At 32.9% G+C, this 23975-nt stretch overlaps 2 protein-coding genes across 5 annotated transcripts in view; one reads left to right on the top strand and one right to left on the bottom strand.

Annotated features, from left to right (window-relative positions):
• Positions 1 to 4671: 4671 nt before the first annotated feature.
• LOC138691974 (zinc finger protein 239-like) lies at positions 4672 to 17619 on the bottom strand. 3 transcript variants are annotated; one of them, XM_069814673.1, is made up of 5 exons: positions 17399 to 17619; positions 11090 to 11210; positions 10756 to 10890; positions 8211 to 8293; positions 4672 to 6285 (listed from the first exon to the last, which is right to left on the bottom strand). In XM_069814673.1, the coding sequence occupies exons 1-5, from the start codon at positions 17410 to 17412 to the stop codon at positions 5514 to 5516; spliced, it is 1125 nt and encodes a 374-aa protein (XP_069670774.1). In that variant the 5' UTR covers positions 17413 to 17619; the 3' UTR covers positions 4672 to 5513. The 3 variants fall into 3 exon arrangements, with proteins under 3 accessions (XP_069670774.1, XP_069670775.1, XP_069670776.1); XM_069814674.1 differs by having other exon boundaries at positions 11090 to 11239; positions 17399 to 17618; XM_069814675.1 differs by lacking the exon at positions 17399 to 17619 and adding an exon at positions 17109 to 17388.
• A 32-nt stretch (positions 17620 to 17651) lies between these two features.
• Positions 17652 to 23975, top strand: part of LOC138691971 (zinc finger protein ZFP2-like) — a 105661-nt gene continuing 99337 nt past the window's right edge. The window contains exons 1-2 of one of the 2 annotated variants that reach the window (XM_069814668.1): positions 17652 to 18316; positions 22554 to 22882. In XM_069814668.1, the coding sequence (XP_069670769.1) occupies positions 18204 to 18316; positions 22554 to 22882 (442 nt within the window). In that variant the 5' untranslated portion in view covers positions 17652 to 18203. The remainder of the gene's footprint in view (positions 18317 to 22553; positions 22883 to 23975) is intronic. The other variant, XR_011329996.1, reaches the window with a different exon arrangement.

Genomic DNA, 23975 nt, shown 5'->3' with positions numbered 1-23975 from the left:
ATAACTGATGAGAGACTAGACCTACGTTAAGTCAGAATTAGGAGTGAGTTCGTAATGATAATTGATATGAAATAATTTGAGAAAGAAGACCGAAAATACAATATGCAAACCAGTTAAGACTTATTTACAGGGGCGGCTTTCGAAGAGGGGCTGCGGAGCTGCAGCACCCCCAGACATTTGTGGCTCTTGTCTCGTTTTATGTTGTGAAACACATTTATTATACAGTCTCTATTTAGCAGCTCGAATTTTTTTTTTAAATTTCGCTCTCAATGACATGCACGCAATCGTTAGTGAAGTCACTTCCTCCCCTGGTGCTGCCAGAGCGAAACCAGAGACAAGGACTATAGGTGAAGCCACTTCCTCCCCTGGAGCTGCCAGTCTCGTCTCGCATGCTTTGCGCGTTAGTTTTACCCCTCCTCCCTGCTGCCTCTGGCCGTGAATCCAGAGTTTCCAGGCGCTGCAAAATTTGCAGCAGTTTGTCAGTAGCGCGCAGTTTTAAATACATTTTCTTTAATGTTGTGAGTATAACAAGTGCAACAATGTTTAATTCTGTACAATATTTACAGTCTATTCAGTTCAGTACCTTAACAGTTCAGGAGAAAATGTGAAATTAAGTGCCCATCAGTTGAATCTCACAATGGAAAGAGCCGCTAAACATAATACAAAGGCTCGCATATTTTTTTATAATTTATCCAGTATCGCTGCTTTCGTCTCTCGATCTCCATACAGTCTGTATTAGATTAATGTGTTTCAAAGACAATTGCATCAGCTGGGGCAACAAGATGGATTTAAAATAAGAACAGTAAATGTTGTTCATGAGAAGGAGCCATTGCTAGAATGTTTTCAAACCATAATGGAATCTGAAACATCTAACATCAAAATAAATGAAGCAAGCGCTCTGGTGCGTACTCTTGAATAGCCTGCATTCAATTTCTGGCTCAATTATTTTTTAAATTTATTGATGTATCATGTAGATATATTATACAACCAACTACAACATCGCCAGTTAGATATTTCTAAAGTTCAAATCTGTATATAAAAAATTAAATTCATTCGCAACTGCAGGGGTTTTATCAGCATCTCCGGTGTGCCGGAATTTTGTCCGCAGGATTCTTTTAAATACCAGTAAATCTACTGACATGAGCCTGTTTCATTTAAACACAACTTGCAAGATAAGGCGCATGGAACTAATCTTTAAATAAAGTAAGTTGCTTGGTTTATTTTTGTATGCAGCCCCTCTTAATTCAATACCCACGAGCCGCCACTGCTTATTTATTATCAAAATACTTATGGAGTGTTTTGAACGCTGCCGGTATTTATTTCTCTCAAGAGTGTGGTTCTATCCTGAAAGATGTCAATGTTACTCAGTTTATTATAGAAGGAACAGATTCTAAGAAGTGCAGAGTACTTGTAATAACATGTCCTAGCATAGTTTATATTAAATGTTTTACTGGTCCTACAGTTCTCTCTTGGTACATGTATTGCTATCCTGGACAGTAGATGACTATTTACAGAACTTGTTAATAAATTATGGAGGCATTTTATATCAATAATGATTTATTACCTTGAGTATAGCCAGAACCATACGTCGGCAACACTGTAATTAACTGTCACCCGGAGGCTTACTATCCAGAACATGTGTTGGTACTAATGCCGATTTTCAATGTAAATTAATGTTACAATATAAGTGTGTATCGATGGAATTATGTTCGCGGTCGTATCAAACGTCAATGTTGTTGATGTATTATAAACTAAGTGAGTGTTGGCGGAAAAAAAAAAAAAAAAACAAGACAAATGAAAATATGGCTGCAGTGTTTAGCAATTTTTACGGTTATTATTAATGGCAAAGTGATTGACAATTCTTCTAAATATTAAATATTGTATAAACTACATTTTAAAGCATTATTTGTGGTGTATCAGAATTCTAGCCAAATTGTTGGGTCTCGCCTGCTATATCAATAAAGTTACGCCGTTGATTTTCAAGTTCATTGTATACAGCTGTTTTGTGATCCCATAAATGTTGCAGTTTTGTGGAAGATTCGGAATGCCTGCTATAATTTGTAGCTACATACTACTCACTTTGTTGGTTTTCAAGGTTTATTTATTAATATTATTTCTTTTGTAATAAATTAGTTATAAACATATTTCTCTTCACTTCGAATTTACAGGATTTAAAGTTCACCGAGTTTACGCTAATTGGCACATACTTAATAGATAATGATGTGTTTTGTTAAGTATTATGTTGAAGGTATGTTTCTTCATTTTTTCATAGATCTTTATACTTCGCCTTGGACTATTTAAAATTATATTTTATAAAATTTGTAACAAATAATTTAGGATAATGCGTACAGTTCTGTGTTACACAACGCAGAACTGCACGCACTGTATTCTTCACCTGACATAATTAGGAACAATAAATCCAGATGTTTCAGATGGGCAGGGCATGTAGCACGTATGGGCGAATTCAGAAATGCATATAGATTGTTAGTTGGAAGTCGGAGGGAAAAAGAACTTTGGGGAGGCCGAGACGTAGATAGGAGAATAATATTAAAATGGATTTAAGGGAGGTGGGATATAATGACACAGACTGGATTAATATTGCACAAGATAGGGATCGATGGTGGGTTTATGTGAGGGCGGCAATGAACCTGCCGCTGCCTTTAAAGCTATTTGTACGTACGTAAGGAAGTATTGTTATGGTCACTGGGAGGTTCAAACTAAAACTGGCTTCCTGGGCATCTGAAATATATAGAAAAGCACGACAGATAATCACATGACATTAAAATGTATATGATATCCTAGACCTTTCACGTCAGAGGTAACATAAAGCGGCAAAACATTGTCAATTTACTAGCCATATAATGGGTAACTGATTGGAATAGAGTACTGCGAAAGTACGTCGTTATTTTATTTATTTTTGGTACAAGTAACATTTCTTAAGTATTTATTTATTTTCCCTTGTACCATCAATAAAAAAACACGTATGCTTTTAATTTTTTTAAGTTATAAGCGGCTGTATGCAAGTACTTACGCGGTATTCTGAAACTCAAATAAAATACCATTTCGGATTCCGTAATACATTACGAACATCAATACACTCCGCCTTGATCATATGCCTAAGCTCCGTAACACACTTGAAGACTTTTCGCTAGCGAGAAATGTGTTGCGAGTAAATTCAAAGATTGATAACATGGATTCAAATGGACGTCCTCACACTGGAAGAGATTCTCGTTCGAGGCAAAAATCTGGCGCGACTTTCTCGCTGGAATCGATAGCTCAGCGAATTTTCTTGACACATTTATCAAAGCTGTTTGAAATTTATACTCTTTATGACGACTGAATGTAGAAAATGATATCACACGTGGCGATGAATTGTATTGCTCTTATTTGAAAAAAAGAGGAAAGATGGCTGATAATTGCAGTCAGAAACTTATCGAACTTGTACGATGTCACCCGTAGGCCTATTTATATGATACACGGGATGAAAACTATAAAAACACGAAACTTAAAGAAGAAATCTGGAGACAAATATCAGATTATCTGAAAATACATAGGGCTATATTTTATTTTGATGAGATTTAATAGTATTGATTAAAATTTGAAATAATGTATCTATATCTCTTAACAGTTTTAATCAGAATATAGCGGAGAATCCTCTATCATATCATGAATGGTAAAAAACTGAGGTCCATTCATCCTGAAATAACGCCTAAACGTATTATCATTCAAATCGAAACCAGTGTCCAAAACTCGCCCTTATTTTCGTAAGATACAATGTGATTTCCAGATATTTATGTCTTTAATTATAGGCCTAATTTTTCTTTTCATTAACAAAATATGTTCAAGTAACTCCATTTCCTCATCATCTGAATACTCAGATTCAACATAGCGTTCGTACGTAATTTGTAAAGTACGACTATATACTTACAAGTTATATATTTAAGTACAATATACGTAAATACATAACCTATAATATTTCCCTCAACGAGTCATTACTATAATCAGATAAATGCTTTCTGCATGAAGGCAGTGCATAGATGATCATAGCGAGGTGTGATCTGTGATAGCGAGAACTCGCCAAGTGTGTGGAGGAAGGCTCTTCGCCTCTTTCTCGCTAGCGAAAACTCTTCAAGTGTGTTACGGGCCTGAGTCGAGGAAATTGTTCAAAGTTGCATCCACATGGTTCAACTTTGTTTTTAACTTCACGCATTTAAGCAATGCAGGCTATAGAGGTATTTAATATTAATATATACGTAGTGAAGACGACGTTCAAAATGGCGCACCATACAAACGCAAAATCTGAATGCATCTTAATTGAACGGGCGTTCTAATAGCAAGCGTACGTGGATGGAAAATTGAACCGTGTAGATGCACTTACCACACTTGTATCTTATTATATGCTAGTCACTAACATGGACAAGACATCAACAAGCACTTTATAGCACAAGTCTGATGTGCGTAAGAATTGGTCATTACAAAAATACCAACTGCTTGCAGACTTTTACGTAATTTCCAAGCTTACAGAATCAAAATAAACTACGCAATTTAAAGTTAATTCTGTATATTATCTCTTGCACAGAAATATGCTCGAGTTCATTTCTTGAAAATTTTAAATAAAAAAAAAACAAAGATATTACAAAATATTCACCTTTAGAAGGAGTCTTTTTTTTTTTTTTTTTTTTAACCAAAAGCACATTTTCGAACAATCATTACGGTTCAATGATCTGTCAGCCTTAAATATAATTTTATGCTCGACCATGCCGAAATGTAGTAATTATAGAACTGGTAGCAGTCCTTTAATGCATGTCATTAAAGTACACTTACTCACTTTAGTTTAGTTTTTCAGCCAATGACAAATAAAACCGCAAGTATCGATTATTCTCGGATATGCAATCGAAAGACAATTAGCGAAACGTCACGGAGGCTGGAAATCCAATACTTTCGCAGAAGGTTATGTTCTGTTACTATAATAATTAGCGTTAATTGTAAATAATATTCAAATAAACTCAATTTGTCATCTCGTTTTTCAATGTTGAATTCAATAATCAAGGTTATATCAAGTTTAACGGGATTACATCAAGGTCAATGACATTATTGTTCCTCGGAAAAAATCAATACTTTCGCGTCTGCGCACATCTCACAATTCACGACCTAGAACAAGGTCACTTCCGATCCTGTCAGATACAAATAAAATGTATACATCTGAATAATTTCAAGTTAGAAATATGGTCGAGCATAAAAAGTCGTATGAAACTTGCCTATAATGGTAATTAAGACGCTCGTATGAATATTATGAAACTCGCTTGCTCTCGTTTCATAAACATCCATACTTGCGTCTTAATTACTATCATTATAGGCTCGTTGCATAATGTATTAATATTGAGCTTGACAATAGCTATTATAATGGTAAAAAATTGTCACAAACATATTAAAGTACTTTCTGAACAACCGTGTATTTAAACGTATTTCAGTTGTCGAAATGCTGAGAATGTTTTAGCAGAAGGATTTAAATTTCAAACGATTCTCGCAGTGTTCTTACATGTATGAGCTCTTAAACTTCCAGATTGCGAGTAACTCTTGCCACAAATGGCGCACTTGAACGGCTTCTCCCCTGTGTGTATACGTATATGCTCCACTAGACTTCCATTTTTTGAAAAACATTTCTCACAAATTTCGCATTTGAAAGGTTTCTCGCCTGTGTGGGAACGTATATGGATTGTAAGTTTTCCAGAATCCGAGAAAGATCTATTGCAGTAAACGCATGTAAATGGCTTTTCGCCGGTGTGCGTTCTTAAGTGAACCCTAAGACCTCCAGATTGTGAGAAACATTTCCCACAGATGTCGCACTTGTATGGCTTTTCCCCTGTATGAATCCGTACGTGATCTCTGAGAATTCCCGATTGTGAGAAACTTTTGCAACAAATGTCGCACTTGTACGGTTTTTCTCCCGTGTGCGTCCGTACATGGTTTATGAGCGTTCCCGAGCGTGAGAAACACTTTCCACAAACAACGCATTTGAATTCTTTTGTTTCACTGCTATGTGAGCGAATATGAACCTTGAGACTAGAGGCAGTGTTTAAGCACATTCCACAAATATCGCACTTAAAAGAACTTTTATCGCTACGTCTGTGGGACTCTTCCTGCAAGTTATTCTCACTTCCAAGTAATTCGTCATAGCTCTCTGGTTCAGAACTACTATCACAGGTCGAATTTTCTATGGAGGTAAAATTCTCAGGAGTTGTGCTCTTCAGCAGTGACGTTTTGCTGTCGCCGACATTCATGGTGCTGGAATCAAAATGTTCCATTAGTACAGTTACAAATCCTTGAAGGTAAAATGAATGAATGAATAAATAAATGAGTAAATCAAAGACGTAAATAAGTAAATAAAGACAAGTAACAAAATAATGAATGAATTAATAAACGAATAAACAAATTAATAGATAAATAAACGAAAAAATAAATGAATAAATGAATCCATAAATGAATAAATGAAAAAACAAAGAAATAAATGAACGAATGGATGAATGAATAAACGAAAAAAGGAAATGAATGAACGAATAAATAAACGCATGGATGAGTGATTAAGTGAAAAAAGAAGCAAATGAATGAACGAATGGATAAGTGAATAAACGAAAAAAGAAACAAATGAATGAACGAATGGATGAATGAATAAACACACGAATGGATAAATGAATAAAAAACTAGAAGAAAATTAATGAACGAATAAACCAACGAATGGATAAGGGAATAAACGAAAAAAGAAGCAAAAGAATGAAAGAATAAGCAAACGAATTGATAATTGAATATACGAAGAACGGAAGCAAATGAAGAAACAACGAATGCATGAACGAATAAACGAAATAAGAAACGAATTAACGAATAAACAAAAGAATGGATGAATGAATAAACGAATGAATGGGTAAGTAAATAAAAGAAAAAAGACGCAAATGAATTAACGAATAAACAAACTAATAAATAAATGAATAAACGAAAAAACAAGCAAATGAATGAACGAATTGATGAATGAATAAACGAATAAACAAAAGAATGAAGTATGAATGAAAGAATAAACAAGCGAATCACTACACGAATGAATGAATAAACAAAGAAATGAACGAATAGACAAGAAAATTAATGAATGAACGAATAAACAAAAGAATGAATAAACGAAAGAATAAATAAACAAGCGAATGAATTAATTCACGAATAAACAGAAGACTGAATGAATAAACAAATAAACATACGAGTGAATACACGAATGAATGAATAAAAAAGCGAATGGACGAATAAACAAGCAAATGAACGAATACGCGAATGAATGAATGAATGAATGAATGAATAGACGAATAAAGAATAAGCAAGCAAATGAATGAAAGAACGAATAAACAAAAATTGGATGTCTGAAGAAACGAATAAACAACCGAATGAATACACGAATGAATGAATAAAGGAATGAACATATGAACGAATGGGTAAAAGAATAAGAAATGTATGAATGAGCGAACGAATAAATGAACATAGTAAATAAGTGAATTAAGTAAGGTAACATTAAAAAAGTAAGTAAATGTTGGTAAGTAAGTCCCTACAATTAATGAATGAATAAATGAATGAAATGAATGAATAAGTAAGTAAATAAATAAATAAAATAAATAAGTAGTGGGTCTGATTATTACAGAATTAATGGAAATCGAATCTCTAAAATGGGAAGAACTGAATGCACATTGCAAACTGTTTGGGTACGAAAACAAATTAATAAATAACATGTCGTGTCCTGTTGCCATGTTTATCGCCCCAGGTGGGCGATATCAGGATGGGGGGACAATACTCATCTTAAACAATATGACCGTGAAAACAGAAGGCAGTTCTGAATCATCAGCAGCGCAATGTAGAAATACGTAAATTTTGCTTACAAATTCATTCCCTGACAAGGAGATCTGAATAACGTCATTACTACCGTCTTATTCCACTGCAATAATAAAATTCCAGCTCTTGCACTACGCAAAACTTTTAATAGAACCAGAGAACACCATTCGAACGTCAGAGATATAAGAATTCGACAAACAATTGGAGCACTGAAATTCTTGACCGAGTTACAGTTCGTTATAGCAATTCCTAATATTAAAGAAATTCTGATATAATCCAACATTATGTTTTACATCAATTACGTGAAATAGTATAAAAAATAGTGCAGACTGGCTCCTTGCACTCACCTCTCAGGCAAGAATTCATCCTTCTCCGTCGTTACCTCCAGGGTTTCCTCCTCCTTCACTGTGTCCAAGTCACATGATTCTGCCTGAAAAAAAGTTTTGGTGCTGTGCGACTTCAAAATTATTGTATTACTGACAGGCAATGCCCAATCACTGTAACTTTAAATGTTGACAATTACTCATGTATAAGTTCTTGTCTCACTCATCAGTTAAGACTTTGTATGTAATACTGTGAAGTAAGGTGATTTGGGGGACTTGTTTGATTTCATGAGTAGCAGAGTATCAATGAAGTTCGAGAGAAACTGTTCAGTCTGAGCAATGATTTGTAATTCAACTAACCACAAATATACCCAGCATATATGCAAGGTGTAATAAAAGCCTAACTAACCTAACCTGTCAGAGATTCGTATATGCAAGGCAAGGCGTGAAACTTTCGTAATGTCACCAAAGTTACGGTGGTATGACTGAGAGAGCACTAAACAGATGACGGTGTATAAGCGAAGTACGAGGAAGTAACTGAGCGCTAGTTTAGCCTATTGCACGCGCATCATATCCAGATTAATTTATTTGTATGTAAAGAATATTAACAGATCGCTGTTTATGTGTAGAAAAATCAGTTACAAGTAAGCGTACATAAAACATTACTTTCAATTATGGTGCATAATTATTTCTAGAAAAACTGGAAACAGAATATCTACATTAAATCCATTTAGTCTATATAAACTGTGTAATGTGAAAGTGAAATTTTCACGTCTATTTTTCAAATTAAAGAAGAACTCATTATGTACCAAGAATATGAAAGTTCATAATTTATGAACAAGAACTATTGAAAATATTTCCGTAAAAAAATCTGGTAATTTCCTAGAAGACGGGGAAAATCCAACATGGCTGACGAAAACTACCAAAAATGTTCTGCTAACTATGAAGTTCAAATGCCATCAAACCTCACAAAATCAAAGATGGAAAATCTAACATATATTCAAACAAGTCCTTCAAAAAATGAAAATATGTTAAATTTTTTATCTTTGATTTTTTTTAGTGTTTGGTGGCATTCGAATTTCATAGTTGGCAGTACTTTTCTGGCAGTTTTCATCCGCGCTTTATCCCCACAAATCACTAAAACACAAAACAAAACAATAATTTATCACCTTATGAAACAAAATTCAATCCTCATTGACGTCTTCAATGACAACCACTTTACTTCTATTATGACACAGGCTTCAAGGCAATTTAAACTAAAAAACCATGCAGCCAACAAAGAACTAAACCAACACTTCGTCCTACAGTCAACTTCACATAATTAAACCATGTATTTACACAAAATGAAATTCTCTTTGAACACTTATTACACTTTAACTTAGGTATACGGGAAAATTCAGTAAATAGTTTCTTGGATTTACAGAAACAGTTTTCTCCTCAACAATCGACACAATTCGTATTCAACAGCGAAAAAACTAAACCGAAATCGACACAAAATTTAATACTATGTTCTATGTTCACACATCTTTCACAAATATTATACAGTGACAAACTTTCAATAGCTTCAGCCATCACAAACAACCAAGAACAACGTACTGACATCGTCATTATCCATTCAAAAGTAACGAAAATTCTACAACAAATGACAAAGTCTTTACCAACAACCAAAAATGTATTTAAAAATAGGCTTAAGGACCTTACTAATAGACGGTAATTATACACAGTATTTAAAGGGTGTAAATGATATGTTGTTATTGAAGTGTTGTATCAGTGAAGAATTATGTTGTGTCAGTGAAGTGTGTTGTATCAGTGAAGAAGTATGTCGTGTCAGTGAAGTGTGCTGTGTAAGTGAAACGTGTTCCTGTCAGTGAAGCTTTACAGTTTATAGTGGCAGTGAAAAGTATTTGAACAGTGAAATATTTTTGAAGTGTTAGTGAAATCACGATAGAATCAGTGAAATGTGTCGTAGTTCCAGTGCAGTGAGTGAGTTGACAGCGAAATGAGTGTAATGTTGAAAGGTACTTGTGCAGATATGAACACATCATTCTTGTGGGTTTTAGTTCGAACTTAGGTTTTAAGATACAAATTAGATTTACTTTAAATGTTATTTTAAATGATCGTGCTTCATTTAATTTAGGATGTTTCCCGTTATTATTATTATTATTATTATTACTATTATTATTATTATTATTATTATTATTAACATTAATTATTATTATTATTAGCATTAATTATTAGTATTATTACTAATTGTGTTTATTATTGTCTTTATTGAGTGTAATTAGTTACCACTGCCACTGGGTATATACCCATTGCAGTGTGAATAAATACATGCATATATCAATTATAACCAATCAAATTGAAAGATCATCATGGAGACACCTGGTATAAAAACCTAGAACTACCTAAGTCACTAAAAATCACTAACATTTAACTCTAAAGTAAAAAAGTTGGCGATACTTACTACATCCAACCAGGTGCCCGTCTCTTCTATGAAATTACCGAAAATGTAAATGTGGGCAGCTTTAACAGGCTACGTATGTCAACAAAATCAATATACTCAACTCACCTCTGATTCACATTTCAGAGGAAAAGTAATTGTAACAGACATTTCCTCTATTTTCACTTCTGAATTGAGGTTAGAGCTGGGGTCCTCATATTCCTTCTTCATCCAAATCAGTTGAGAATTTGATGAAGTTCCTTTCTGTAAAACAGAGAGATATTTTAATGTAAGGATTTGATTCCTGCTTACCTTGATAAATAGCGTACCTTACTTCTGGATGAGAACGATATTTATAAGCCCAGCAAAAATCATATCGTGACACAAAGGAAGAAATAATTTAATTAGAACTGAAACATAAAATCGACAAAGAAAATAAAGATTGTTCAGTTTTTCCACTTACCTCCAATAAAGGCTTCTGTTCTTTTATCTCTGTATATTCATTTGACTGTACAGCTAATGGATCGGTTTCAAATTCCATCTTTACCACCTCCATGGCAACCAGGTAAAACGGAGTCAGACGTCTATAGAAATGTCAGCTGATTAGATAAGCCTAGTATTTAGAACAGGTACGAAGTAAGTTACAGTTTTATATATTTTACTGGAATATTACATAAATAAATAAAATATAGACGTATTATCTGTTGCAAGTTGTTACTGACTCAAGCAGGAGAAGTTTTCAATCAGTAACTTGATTCACTCTCACTCGTGATTAACTGTTTTTAACACGAAAGAACATGAGAAATCCCGCTAACACCCGCATGTGACGTTACTAGTGGTGCAGTAATTCAATATTTTCACACCGCTCGTAACACAATTGCAGAGTTTTCCCCAGCGAAAAATGTGTTGCGAGAAAATAAAAAAAAAAGTTGATAACATGGATTCAAATGAACGTCCACACACTGGAAGAGATTCTCGTTCGAGGCAAAAACCTCGCGCGAGTTTCTCGCTGGAATCGGTAGCTCAGCGAATTTTCTTGACACATTTATCAAAGATGTTTGATATTTATACTATTTATGACGATTGAATGTAGAAAAAGATATCACAGGTGGCGATGAATTGTATTGTTTTTATTTGAAAATGAGGAAATATGGCTGATAATTGCAGTCAGAAACTTATCGAACTTGTACGATGTCACCCGTACACGGGATGAAAACTATAAAAACACGAAACTTAGAGAATAAATCTGGAGACAAATATCAGATTATCTGAAAATAAATAAGGCTATATTTTATTTTGATGAAATTTGATAGTATTGATTAAACATTTGAAATAATGTATCTATATGCTTAACAGTTTACGTAATTTTAATCAGAATATAGCAAAGAATTGTCTATGATATCATGAATGGCAGAAAACTGTGGTCCATTCAACCTGAAATAACGCCTAAACGTATCATCATTCAAATCGAAACCAGTGTCCAAAACTCGCCCTTATTTTCGTAAGATACAATGTGGTTTTCAGATATTTCTGGCTTTAATTTTAGGCCTACTTTTTCCTTTCATTAACAAAATATGTTCATGTAACTCCATTTCCTCATCATCTGAATACTCAGATTCAACATAGCGTTCGTACGTAATTTGTAAAGTACGACAATATACTTACAGGTTATATATTTAAGTACGACAATATACGTAAATACATAACCTATAATATTTCCCCCAACGAGTGATTACTATAATCAGAAAAATGCTTTCTGCATGAAGGCAGTGCATAGATGATCATAGCGAGGTGTGATCTGTGATAGCGAGAACTCGCCAAGTGTGTTACGCGCCTAAAAAAGGATACAAAACACAAGACATCAATCAATTAATGAAAAACCCCCAAAGCGAAGTTAGTTATGTGATGATTTTTCCAGCGTGGTAGGATTACAGTAGACTAGAAAGGTAACAGAGATTAGGATAGGCTGGGCTACAGTGATTCATTTCACTTTGGTATCCAGCGAGTCTCTGTTATTTACGTCTTGGTTTTCTCACATGTTGACGAAACTTTGGTCCCGTGAAGCAAAACATACGAGAGGAAGAAGCTTAAATAATTGAAAATAACCCAAAAATTTGTAGCACACCACTCTTAAGGACGTGATCTGTCATGTGATCAACGCAAAAGCTGCAAACCCACTAAACCCTTCCCAAATACAGACCGATTATTTAGTCCTGACAGCTCAGCGACGCGAAAGAGGGGAAGTAATAGGAGTAGTGGGGTGAGTTCCGGAGTAGAGATGGGCGAGCGGTCGGTAAAGGAATGCAGTAGGGGAGACTGTTGTACCTTTAAACACTTTCCACATTTTATTTTTTTTTTTAATTTTGGGAAATGATATTTTTTAAATTAAAAATACTTTAAATAATTATTGAAGATCCCTTTACAACTTCGTATATATATTTTACTGTTCTACACATCTATTAAGGATGGAAAAAAATAAAATGTAATATGTTCAAAGGTACAACAGGTTCATGTACCTTAGAACATACCCTCTTGTAAGTTGCAACACATGTAATATAGGTGGGAATATAGTTGTAAGAACTGACAATCATATTTAAAATGTATTTGCAATCATAAATCAGAGAAGGCGACTGTCAGGACTAAATAATCATACTGTACTTCCGTTTTTTTATATAACCGACCGATGATTTTCTCGGATATTTTCACACTACATGGGAAAGCTCTCCCATAATTTATTTGTATATCTATCTACCACCAAGGAGCGTAGACCTATATTCAGGGAATACTATAGGTTTGTTCGTACAGCAAATTTCTGATGAATTGAGAACTGTTTGTAAACTGTTCCAACATTCAGTGTTGCCAACAAATAAATTGTATCCCCGTCAGTCTAACACCTGCAAATCCGTCAAAATTAAATATCTCAATATATCTATATTTGTTTCGTCAACTGTCCGAAGACAGGTCTGAACCCCATAAGTGATACCAAGAAGGCACCACTTATGAGGCAATTAAACCTGGAGATAATGGGATAGGGTTGCCAGTTCCTTTCCCCCTTCCATTGGATTCATCGCCCATTAGCTTCATACTACACTAATCAGACTTCAGATGCATACAAACAATTGTTCTTCCTCTGACACATATCGTCAAGTGAGGCCTACTGCCTGCAGGACTATTCAAAGAAATCCCCCAAAAATTAAACAATTAAAAATGACAGCAGCTAAAAAAGTCAAAAGACGATGTAAATCGTATTTTCCGCCAAAAAAATCCGTCACCGGTCAAAGCCATTCTTTTCCCGTTCGCTACGTTGAAATTCCGTCAGTTTTGACGGAATATCCGTCCAGTTGGCAACACTGGCAATATTACCTATTGCGCATGATCGATTTGAAAACTAATTTCAAACCATTCCTGATTTAAGCTGTACGAACCAACGAGTTAGAAAGAGAAAGATATAGAGTGGTCATTGCGCCGCCATGTTTGAAGAAAATTGAACGACGGTCGGTAATGAACTTATGCGCCCAAAACAAAGTGGGCGTGGTGATAACTGACATTAGAATCGACAGCTGTCTTAATTTCGTTTGCATAAATCAGTTAAACTGAAGTGGAAAAACCTAGTATTTCGTCAAATACGTGCTAGGAACTTAATCTAAACTTATGTACGCTAAATTTAAAACACTTGAGCTATTCCTAGAAGGAATGCTTAAAAGAATAACCTAAGCAAAATTGTCATGTAGTATGACAAGAAGTCCTAGCGAATATACTGAAGAAAATGTTAATATTCCTAGGTTCTTTTAAATGCGACCTGCAAGATTGCCTATAAAATGAACGAGTATGATTCGGATGATTTTATTAAATTGTTTTCCCAGTCTCTACACGTTGCAAAACTATTTACTATACCATAAGATATAGAATGAAAGTAGGCCCTGTCTGTAGTAAACAACCTTTACTCCAAGCTTGTAACGTGGGTGAAACATGACAAAACACGCTTTCAGTTTTTTTGTTACAGTAAAGTATAATTATTATCGAAATGTGAACGTGAGGCCAACAGCCGGCTGGTCTGTCTGAGCCTTTCAAGGCCTGTGGCACCACAGATAATTATTAGTGTATAATTGAGCACCCACGTACAATAATGGGGTAAGTAGTTACGAAATATATTCATACTTACCCCATTATTGCACGTGGGTGCTAAATTATGTTCTTTCATGTCCTTCCAGTCAAAATACTAACAACAATACGACCTACCCCAGAGTTTTGCGTTATTTTGGATGCGAGTGTCGAAATACAATTTTAATATTTGATTGCTATTACCGGGTTTGAAACGGAATTGTAGTGGTTTTATCCGTATTTAGTTTAACTTTATTACTAGTGAACCGTTTATTTGATTAATCGTTTGTCTTCGAAATAGGCCTACTTCTTATAAGCTACAGCTCATCGTCTTCTTGTATAAGCAGTAAGGACAGAAGGAGCAGAAATAAAGGATGCCGGTGTCGAAATACAGTTTTAATATTGTATTACTATTTGTTTTTCACTGGGTCTGAAAGGGAATTGTATTGGTTTTATCCGTATTTAGTTTAAGTACATTACCAGTGAACCATTTATTTTGTTTATGCCGGGCGTTGTTACACATTTATGCATGAAAAAAAAAAAATGCTGCTAATTAACAAAACTATGGACTTAACTTCATAAAATTTACATGAAATATGATATATCAGTTGTCTTTTTCCTTTTGACATTGCAGTTATATGCAGCACACATAACAGGCATGTTTTTTCTTCGTTTTTTTGTACTTCTTACATCCGTTATACAATATTGTAAGCAGACGAATTTTTACAAAGGTGGGCGCTTAGCTCAGATCTGCCGTGTTTCGCGGTGGCACCGCAAAGAGCGCTGTACAGGACAACATGGCCACTCTATAGTCTTCTCTTTCTAACTCGTTGGTATGAACACATTTTCAAACTGATTGTAACCACTGCCGTCTAGATAATAGTTTGAACTTACAACGACCGCAGAATTAATTAATTAAAATATTGTGATACTTCAAATTGTCGAGAGAGATTCTCTGTTACATGGTGGGTTACACGGAAATAATAAATTCCCTTTATTGTACCTAGGGATAATATGTTGAAAATAAGTTTCAATTTTTGGGCCTGTCCCTTTCCTCAAATAATTCCAGCAAACCGAACTCATCCCCACTGCATATATATTCCATATCGTTATCACTGGAAGTGTTTGAATCAGACATCTGAAAGAACAATTGCACGCCTAAATTAGCCTAACTTCTATTTTAAAACGCTTCCGGAAAATAATTTTATTACAATTAATCTGAAAAGACTTGAGAATAACGTCGCGTAAGTACATATATGTCGTTATTTCATCATTGATGCAAAAGACCTCTTTTTTAGGCACTTGTTCATCTACCGTTGTACCACAAATAAAAAAAAAACATGTTTTAAAATTATTTTCAATTTTTACGCAGTCTTGCTACATAAGTAACTTACGCGGTATTCTGAAGTAAAGCGTTAATCTTTATCTAGAGGATACTCATCATAATCACAAACTGTGGATTTTGTTTTTAAAGTGAAATATATATAAAAACATTAACTTCGTCTATGCTACATATTTTATAAATTAAAGAAAATTAGCTTGACATGACATCCAGAGAATTAAATGTTTGAGCTATTGAATAAAAAATAATAGTACGCGTATAACTTTGCGGTAAAACTTTAGAATAATACGCAGGCTTATATTATAGTATTACCTAAAAATGACAATTATATGAACACAACAGTATTAAGATACAAACTGATTATTTATTTAGGGTACACTCGTATAGGTTACGTTTTAAATAACATGCAGAAAACAATGGCAAAGCTATCTTAATGCGCATGCGTCATTTATGATTAGAGATTGATTTGCACTTAATTCGCAAATAAATTCCGACTGTCAGAAATCGATTTGCGACAGTTTGACATGCTGTACGAACGCGTGAAGTCAGAAACAGTCAGAATTTGAAGTTTGCGCTGTGCGAAAGTAAAATCCATGTGCGCATGCCCAAACCAGTTTGGAACTGCTGTGGGAACAAACCTAATAAGATTGAACAAACTAAGCCTAACCTTCACTGATCCTGAACCTTACGAAAACACGCTTATTTATTTTTCCAGAGAGATATATAAGTTATACCAAGTCACAGTTTGATTTGATCATGAAATAACGTAACACAAATCACACCCCGTGTAAGATTCATGTCAAGATAGAAGACTCGATACAAAAACAATATTTTTGGAGACAAAATTCACAATTGCTTAATGATGTAAATCGACTCTTTCTGCTAGTTAATACTTTAGAAGCTTAGTAATATCAATTTGACGGTGAAACGGTATTCCCCCATACTACACACGGGAGACAAAACGTACCGTGGTATCTAAATAATTTCACATTCCTCGGCCTCATATCACTTAAATAATCCCCTCAACAAACTCACTAACCTTGTCACATACCTAGGCTTAATGTCACTTAGCTATCCCCTCATTTGACGCATCTATTCCATAAAGAAACTTGAATCTGACGTCAGTCCCGTGTGTGGTGTGGGGCAATATCGAAGATTGCGAAAAATAATAATGCATTATTTTAAAACAGTTGAACACAAACTCAAACGACACTGATTAAATCAGCGGGAACTCAATAGAATTCAAAGAAACAACACACACACGTACTTAAAATCTGAACATTTCCTGGCCTTACGACATTTTAATATCACCTCAACTAACCCACTAACCTTGCCACATACATCGGTCTATCTAATTCTAACCCATAACGATACACAAACCAGACGTCAGTCTCGTATGTAGTGTGTGGATATAACCGAAGTTTGCCTGTCCTTAATATTATGATGTCGTCTGTAATAAACTCAACGAACTAATTACAACAGAATTTACAAATTTAAGTCTTTTATGGCCAATATACGCTTACTGGATCAAAACAGCATAGGTCACACCACCTCAATGATTAAATAAAGCGTTACGACACGCAATGGTCCAAGATAAGAGAGGGTTTGGAATTGAATGGATTACATCAGCTGCCTGTCTATGCGGATGACTTGAATATGTTATGAGAGAATCCACAAGCCCTTGGATAAAACACGGGAATTTTACTTGAAGCAAGTCTAGTGACCAAAATACTGTACAAAATGAAAATATAAAAATTGAGATTTATCCTTTGAAGAGGTGGAAAAATTCAAATACCTTGGAGCAACAGTAAATGACACTCGGAAGGAAATTAAACGTAGAATAAATATGGGAAATGCCTGTTATTATTCGGTTGAGAAGCTTTTGTCACCCAGTCTGCTCTCAAAATAAACCTGAAACGGTTATATTAGGGTACCGATTGTTCTGTACGGTTGTGAAACTTGGACCATGGATAAATATATAATAGGATGAGAAACTGCGATCAGCACCATCTGACGGAAGGGGGTTCAAATAAGATAATCAGCGCCCGACGTCATGGGTGGTGAACCTTAGAACTACGTGAGAAATCAATTTCTCCACTTGGCGACGCCCAGCCAACAGCGTTATGAAGGCAAGATGGATGCCAGGAAGATAGAGAAGAATCGAGGAAGGTGTTCTGTGCCTGGATGCAAGAATATTAAGACTGTGGGAGGGAAGCATTTCTTCTGTTTTCCTCAGGAACCTATTAGGTAAGCTTTAGTATTATTGTTCCCTGTATAGCCTAAACAATGTAGGTACTTTTGGTGAGGTAGGTTAGACGAGCTTTGCATTGCTTGCAGCTTATTTATTCACCCTTGCGCCTCGCTGCACGTCTTGTTATAAATAAATATAATTGACTTAAATCTGTTATATTTCCAAATACAGCTTTGTTATTATTAATGAATAGGCCTAATTAGTTTATTACAAGGTATAAGTCCTTTGCTCCTGAATTATTTTCAAAGTTGTGTTTAAAAGCATGAATGAAACTGTTATTACCATGCGATACACTCTGGAGTTGTTCAATTAATTCTACTTTTAAGCTTGGTATTATGTTAGACCTAACAGCGTCTGAAACAGAATTGTAATAACAAAGGATTGTTCTCTTAACTGGAAGAAGGCTTTGTCACCAAACGCAAGCACTTGGAATAAGGTGTTGCACTGTCTTATATTATTTAAAACGTGTGTTAAGGCTCATTCACAATGAAAATTAAACATAACCGTAACATAAACACAGAAGTTTGCGCCCAGGCTACCAAATGGGATCATTCACAATGATTCACATAAGCATTGACATAAACATTACCGTAAGACGTTAACATGAAAGTTTTGCAAACTCCAAACTTTCACCCTTATGCTTACGTGATTTGCAAACAACACAATCGTGGAGCGCTGAAGTATAGACAGGATATGAGGAAATGGCGTCATTTTATGTTTCCATGGTTACCAAGTATGTTTGCGGTTATGTTTATGTTCCCATCGTGAATGATGGTGTGACTTCTTGATTTTTACCGTAACGTTTATATTCTTAAGTTAACGCTTACGTTATGTTTAATTTTCATTGTGAATGAGCCTTTAAAAACGGACGTCAGCTTTTTAATGGCTGTGGAGGATCTTGACTCTCAGAAATAACAACATTTCTAACAGCACAACATAATCCGTTTGTTCCTTTACCCCAGTTTGCGTTTCATTTTATCTGTTTTACTTATTTGAATATCATTAAAATGAGCATAATCGATATTTAGATCGTAATACAAAGCTAACACAAGTATTAACGTGCGTGTTAACTCGCCATTAAGCGATTTTCGGTTTCAGGATCATTAATTATTCTTTCAAAAGCGAAAATTACGAGAAAAATTTCGGTTACAGCTTTATTAGTAGTATAAATTATAGTAGAAGTATAAATTTGGATGGTTCCGAAATTCAGTCAAATTGTAATGAAATGTGAAATATTGACGAAAAAGAGCAAGAAAGCTGGAAATTAAAGTTCGCAAACCTGAATTGTAGCACTAGGTCATATGGCTGCAAACTAAAACCACGTGGTTTTCAGTATAAACATCTCACAGAAACCTGTTATGGAAAATAAAATTGTCTTCTTTGGTGTAGAGAAATTTCCAGTAATAATAATAATAATAATAATAATAATAATAATAATAATAATAATAATAATAATAGTTACTCACTTACTGGCTTTTAAGGAACCCGGAGGTTCATTGCCGCCCTCACATAAGCCCGCCATTGGTCCCTATCCTGAGCAAGATTAATCCATTCTCTATCATCATATCCCACCTCCATCAAATCCATTTTAATATTATCTTCCCATCTACGTCTCGGCCTCCCTAAAGGTCTTTTTCCCTTCGGCCTCCCAACTAACACTCTATATGCATTTCTGGATTCGCCCATACGTACTACATGCCCTGCCGATCTCAAACATCTGGATTTAATGTTCCTAATTATGTCAGGTGAAGAATACAATGCGTGCAGTTCTCTGTTGTGTAACTTTCTCCAAATATTTATTTATTTATTTATTTATTTATTTATTTATTTATTTATTTATTTATTCATTTACTCATTCATTCATTCATTTATTTGCAAAACAACAGAACAAGGCCAAATTACAGTTTAGCACAAATAAAAAACAAAACAAAATAGAACAAATGATTATAAGAATGAATGACAGAAAATGGCAGTGAGATGGAATACAATCAATATAATGGTCAACATTAACCCAACACCAAATGCAGCAAAATAAATGGCAATATCTAACAAATAATAAAAGATATTAAATAACATAATATAAAATAATAATAAAAAATAATAATAATAATGATAATGATGATGATGATCATTATAATAACAATAATATAGTAATAAAATTAATAATAATAACAACAATAATAATAACAATTATAAGAACAATAATAACAATAACAATAACAATAACAATAATAACTATAATAATAACAATAATAATAATAACAATTATAAGAACAATAACAATAATAATAACAATAATAATACCAGCAACAATAACAGCAATAACAATAATAATAACAATAATAATAATAATAATAATAATAATAATAAATATAAAGCTAAAATAAATCATTATTTTTATTAATAATGACAATAATAATAACAATAATAATAACAATAATAATAAAAACAATAAGAACAACAATAATAACTACAATAATAACAATAATAATAACAATAATAATAACAATAATAATAAAAACAATAAGAACAACAATAATAACTACAATAATAACAATAATAATAACAATAATAATAACAATAATAATAAAAACAATAAGAACAACAATAATAACTACAATAATAACAATAATAATAACAATAATAATAACAATAATAATAACAATAATAATAAAAACAATAAGAACAACAATAATAACTACAATAATAACAATAATAATAACAATAATAATAACAATAATAATAAAAACAATAAGAACAACAATAATAACTACAATAATAACAATAATAATAACAATAATAATAAAAACAATAAGAACAACAATAATAACTTCAATAATAACAATAATAATAACAATAATAATAACAATAATAATAACAATAATAATAACAACAATAATAACAATTATAATAATGACAATAATAATAAAAAATAATAATAACAAGAATATTAACAATAATATCAATAACAACAATAATAATAACAACAATAATAACAATAATAATACAATAATAACAACAATAATATAATAATAAAATTAGTAATAACAATAACAATAATAATAGCAACAATAATAACAATAATAACAATAATATTAATAAAATTAATAATAACAATAATATCAATAACAACAATAATAACAATAATAATGACAATAATAACAACAATAATATAATAATAAAATTAGTAATAACAATAACAATAATAATAACAATAACAATAATAATAACAACAACAATAATAACAAGAATAATAGCAATAATAATAACAATAATAACATTAATAATAATGACAATAATAACAATAATAATAATAAAATTAATAATAACAATAATATAATAATAAAATTAGTAATAACAATAATAATAACAATAATAATAACAATAATATCAATAACAATAATAATAACAACAATAATAACAATAATGACAATAATAACAACAATAATATAATAATAAAATTAGTAATAACAATAACAATAATAATAACAATAATAATAACAATAATGACAATAATAACAACAATAATATAATAATAAAATTAGTAATAACAATAACAATAATAATAACACTAATAACAATAATAACAACTACAATAATAACAATAATAATAACAACAATAATAACAATAATAATAACAATAATAACAAGAATATTAACAATAATAATAACAATAATAACAAGAATAATAACAATAATAATAACAAGAATAATAACAATAATAATAACAACAATAATAACAAGAATAATAACAATAATAACAACAATAATAACAATAACAATAACAATAATATAAAAATAATAATAATAATAATAAAATAATAATAACAATAATAATAATAACAAAATAATAATAATATTAATAACAATAATAGTAACAATAATATCAATAATAAAAGTAATAACAATAATAATAACAATAATATTAACAATAATAATAACAACAATATTAATAACAACAATAATAATAACAATATTAATAACAACAATAATAATAAAAATAATATTAACAACAATAATAATAATAATAATAACAACAATAAAACTAATAATAATAATAATGTAATAATTAATTTAGCTTGTACCAATATCAGTTTTCCTATGGTGACTCACTACCTAGTAATGCGCATTAAACATCTCTTGAAATAACACAGATGCAGCAGGTGAGTTATTATTTTTCCCCACTTTTGCATGATATCTTAGTAGTAATTGTAGGCCTAATCATTGCTCTAGGTGTTGGAAGTGGCTCCGATTCTGTGGGCTGGAGGACCGCTATCGAGTTGCCGCAGATGTCACACGCAGCTTGAAGATCTGCATCGACCACTTCACGGAGTCCGACTTTTACAGCTCTCCACAAAGAGTCAGACTTAAGCACACTGCAGTGCCCACTCTTCAGGCTAATGGAATAGCAGTCTCATCCAACCCTAAAATCAGGAGCCCACCACCGAGCCCAACTATGCCTCGAGTACCCTTACCACCGGGGTCTACCTCAACTTTCAGGCATCACGAGACTTTGCGGACGTATGCTAGGAGGGCGAAGACTGCCTTTGCGGCTGCTGAAGGTGATTAGCACTCTAGCAATGTTTTTGTGTCATTCGTGTTTAAAATTTCCGATTTCATTATTATTTTCTTTATTTTCAGGTAGGTTTACAAGCTGCAAATGAGCAGGTTTGAACTCTCACTTTGAGAGAGAAACAGAGGTTAAGGATCTTCGAGAATAAGGCGCTTAGGAAAATATTTAGGGCTAAGAGGGATGAAGTTACAGGAGAACGGAGAAAGTTACACAACACAGAACTGCACGCATTGTATTCTTCACCTGACATAATTAGGAACATTCAATACAGACGTTTGAGATGGGCAGGGCATGTAGGGGAGTAGTGGGTACAGTGAGACACAAAATATTAAGACATATGTATGCATATAATTGGAGTATTTTTAAAATCAAGTGCAATAGAAATAGAGGTTAAAACATGGAGTATAATAATACGTCAACAAAAATGTTAATAGATGAAGGACATAAGATGCAATACGTGCTTGTAAAAAAATGCAAATGTCTCACTGTTCCCATTAGGAGGGTACAGTGAGACACCACGTGTCTATTAACGGACATTGAAATGATTTACATTTATTTCAAAATAAAACGAAAACTTGCTGTTTCTTTATCTTGCCATGTTCTGTGGGGTTATTTAGAATCATTTTGATGTCTGACTTCGAAACCATTGAAACATCTTGAACATTTGGAAAAGCGAATTTTCCAGGACGTTTCAAAATTTTGTGAAAAAATGAAATGAATTTTTGGTGACAACAAAGCTTATAATTATAAGAATTTAATGTAATTCTTTATTATTTTTTAACATTTTCTTAAATTTTGTGAATATTTTTTTTTTATTTATGAAACCATTAAAATGCAATATATCCATTATTTTAAGCTGCAGTTCCTAAATTGGTTACTAGTATGTTCATTTTTAATGTTAGTTACTGGTAAATGTAATATAATTACAGTACATGGGAACAGTGAGACGTCTCAGTGTACCCTTCAATGGCATGTCTCACTGTTCCCTTTACGCATAGTTTATTTAAAAATAACGCCGTCACTTCAAAATTGAAACAAGAAAGACGAAACTTTGCCAAACCTAATCTCAAATACCATAGCAT

The sequence above is a fragment of the Periplaneta americana genome, chromosome 16, assembly GCF_040183065.1.
Source record: "Periplaneta americana isolate PAMFEO1 chromosome 16, P.americana_PAMFEO1_priV1, whole genome shotgun sequence".
NCBI classification, from domain to species: Eukaryota; Metazoa; Arthropoda; class Insecta; order Blattodea; family Blattidae; genus Periplaneta; species Periplaneta americana.
Note: the sequence above shows the minus strand (reverse complement) of the source record. Positions and strands in the feature narration are given on the sequence as shown.

Excerpts from the sequence above, each read along its gene's own strand:
- LOC138691974 (XM_069814673.1), bottom strand. Across the intron at positions 8,294-10,755 it reads CTCTGAAATGTGAATCAGAG|GCAGAATCATGTGACTTGGA; the intron begins GTGAGTTGAGTA and ends ACTTTTTTTCAG. Across the intron at positions 6,286-8,210 it reads GATGAATTCTTGCCTGAGAG|CACCATGAATGTCGGCGACA; the intron begins GTGAGTGCAAGG and ends TTTTGATTCCAG.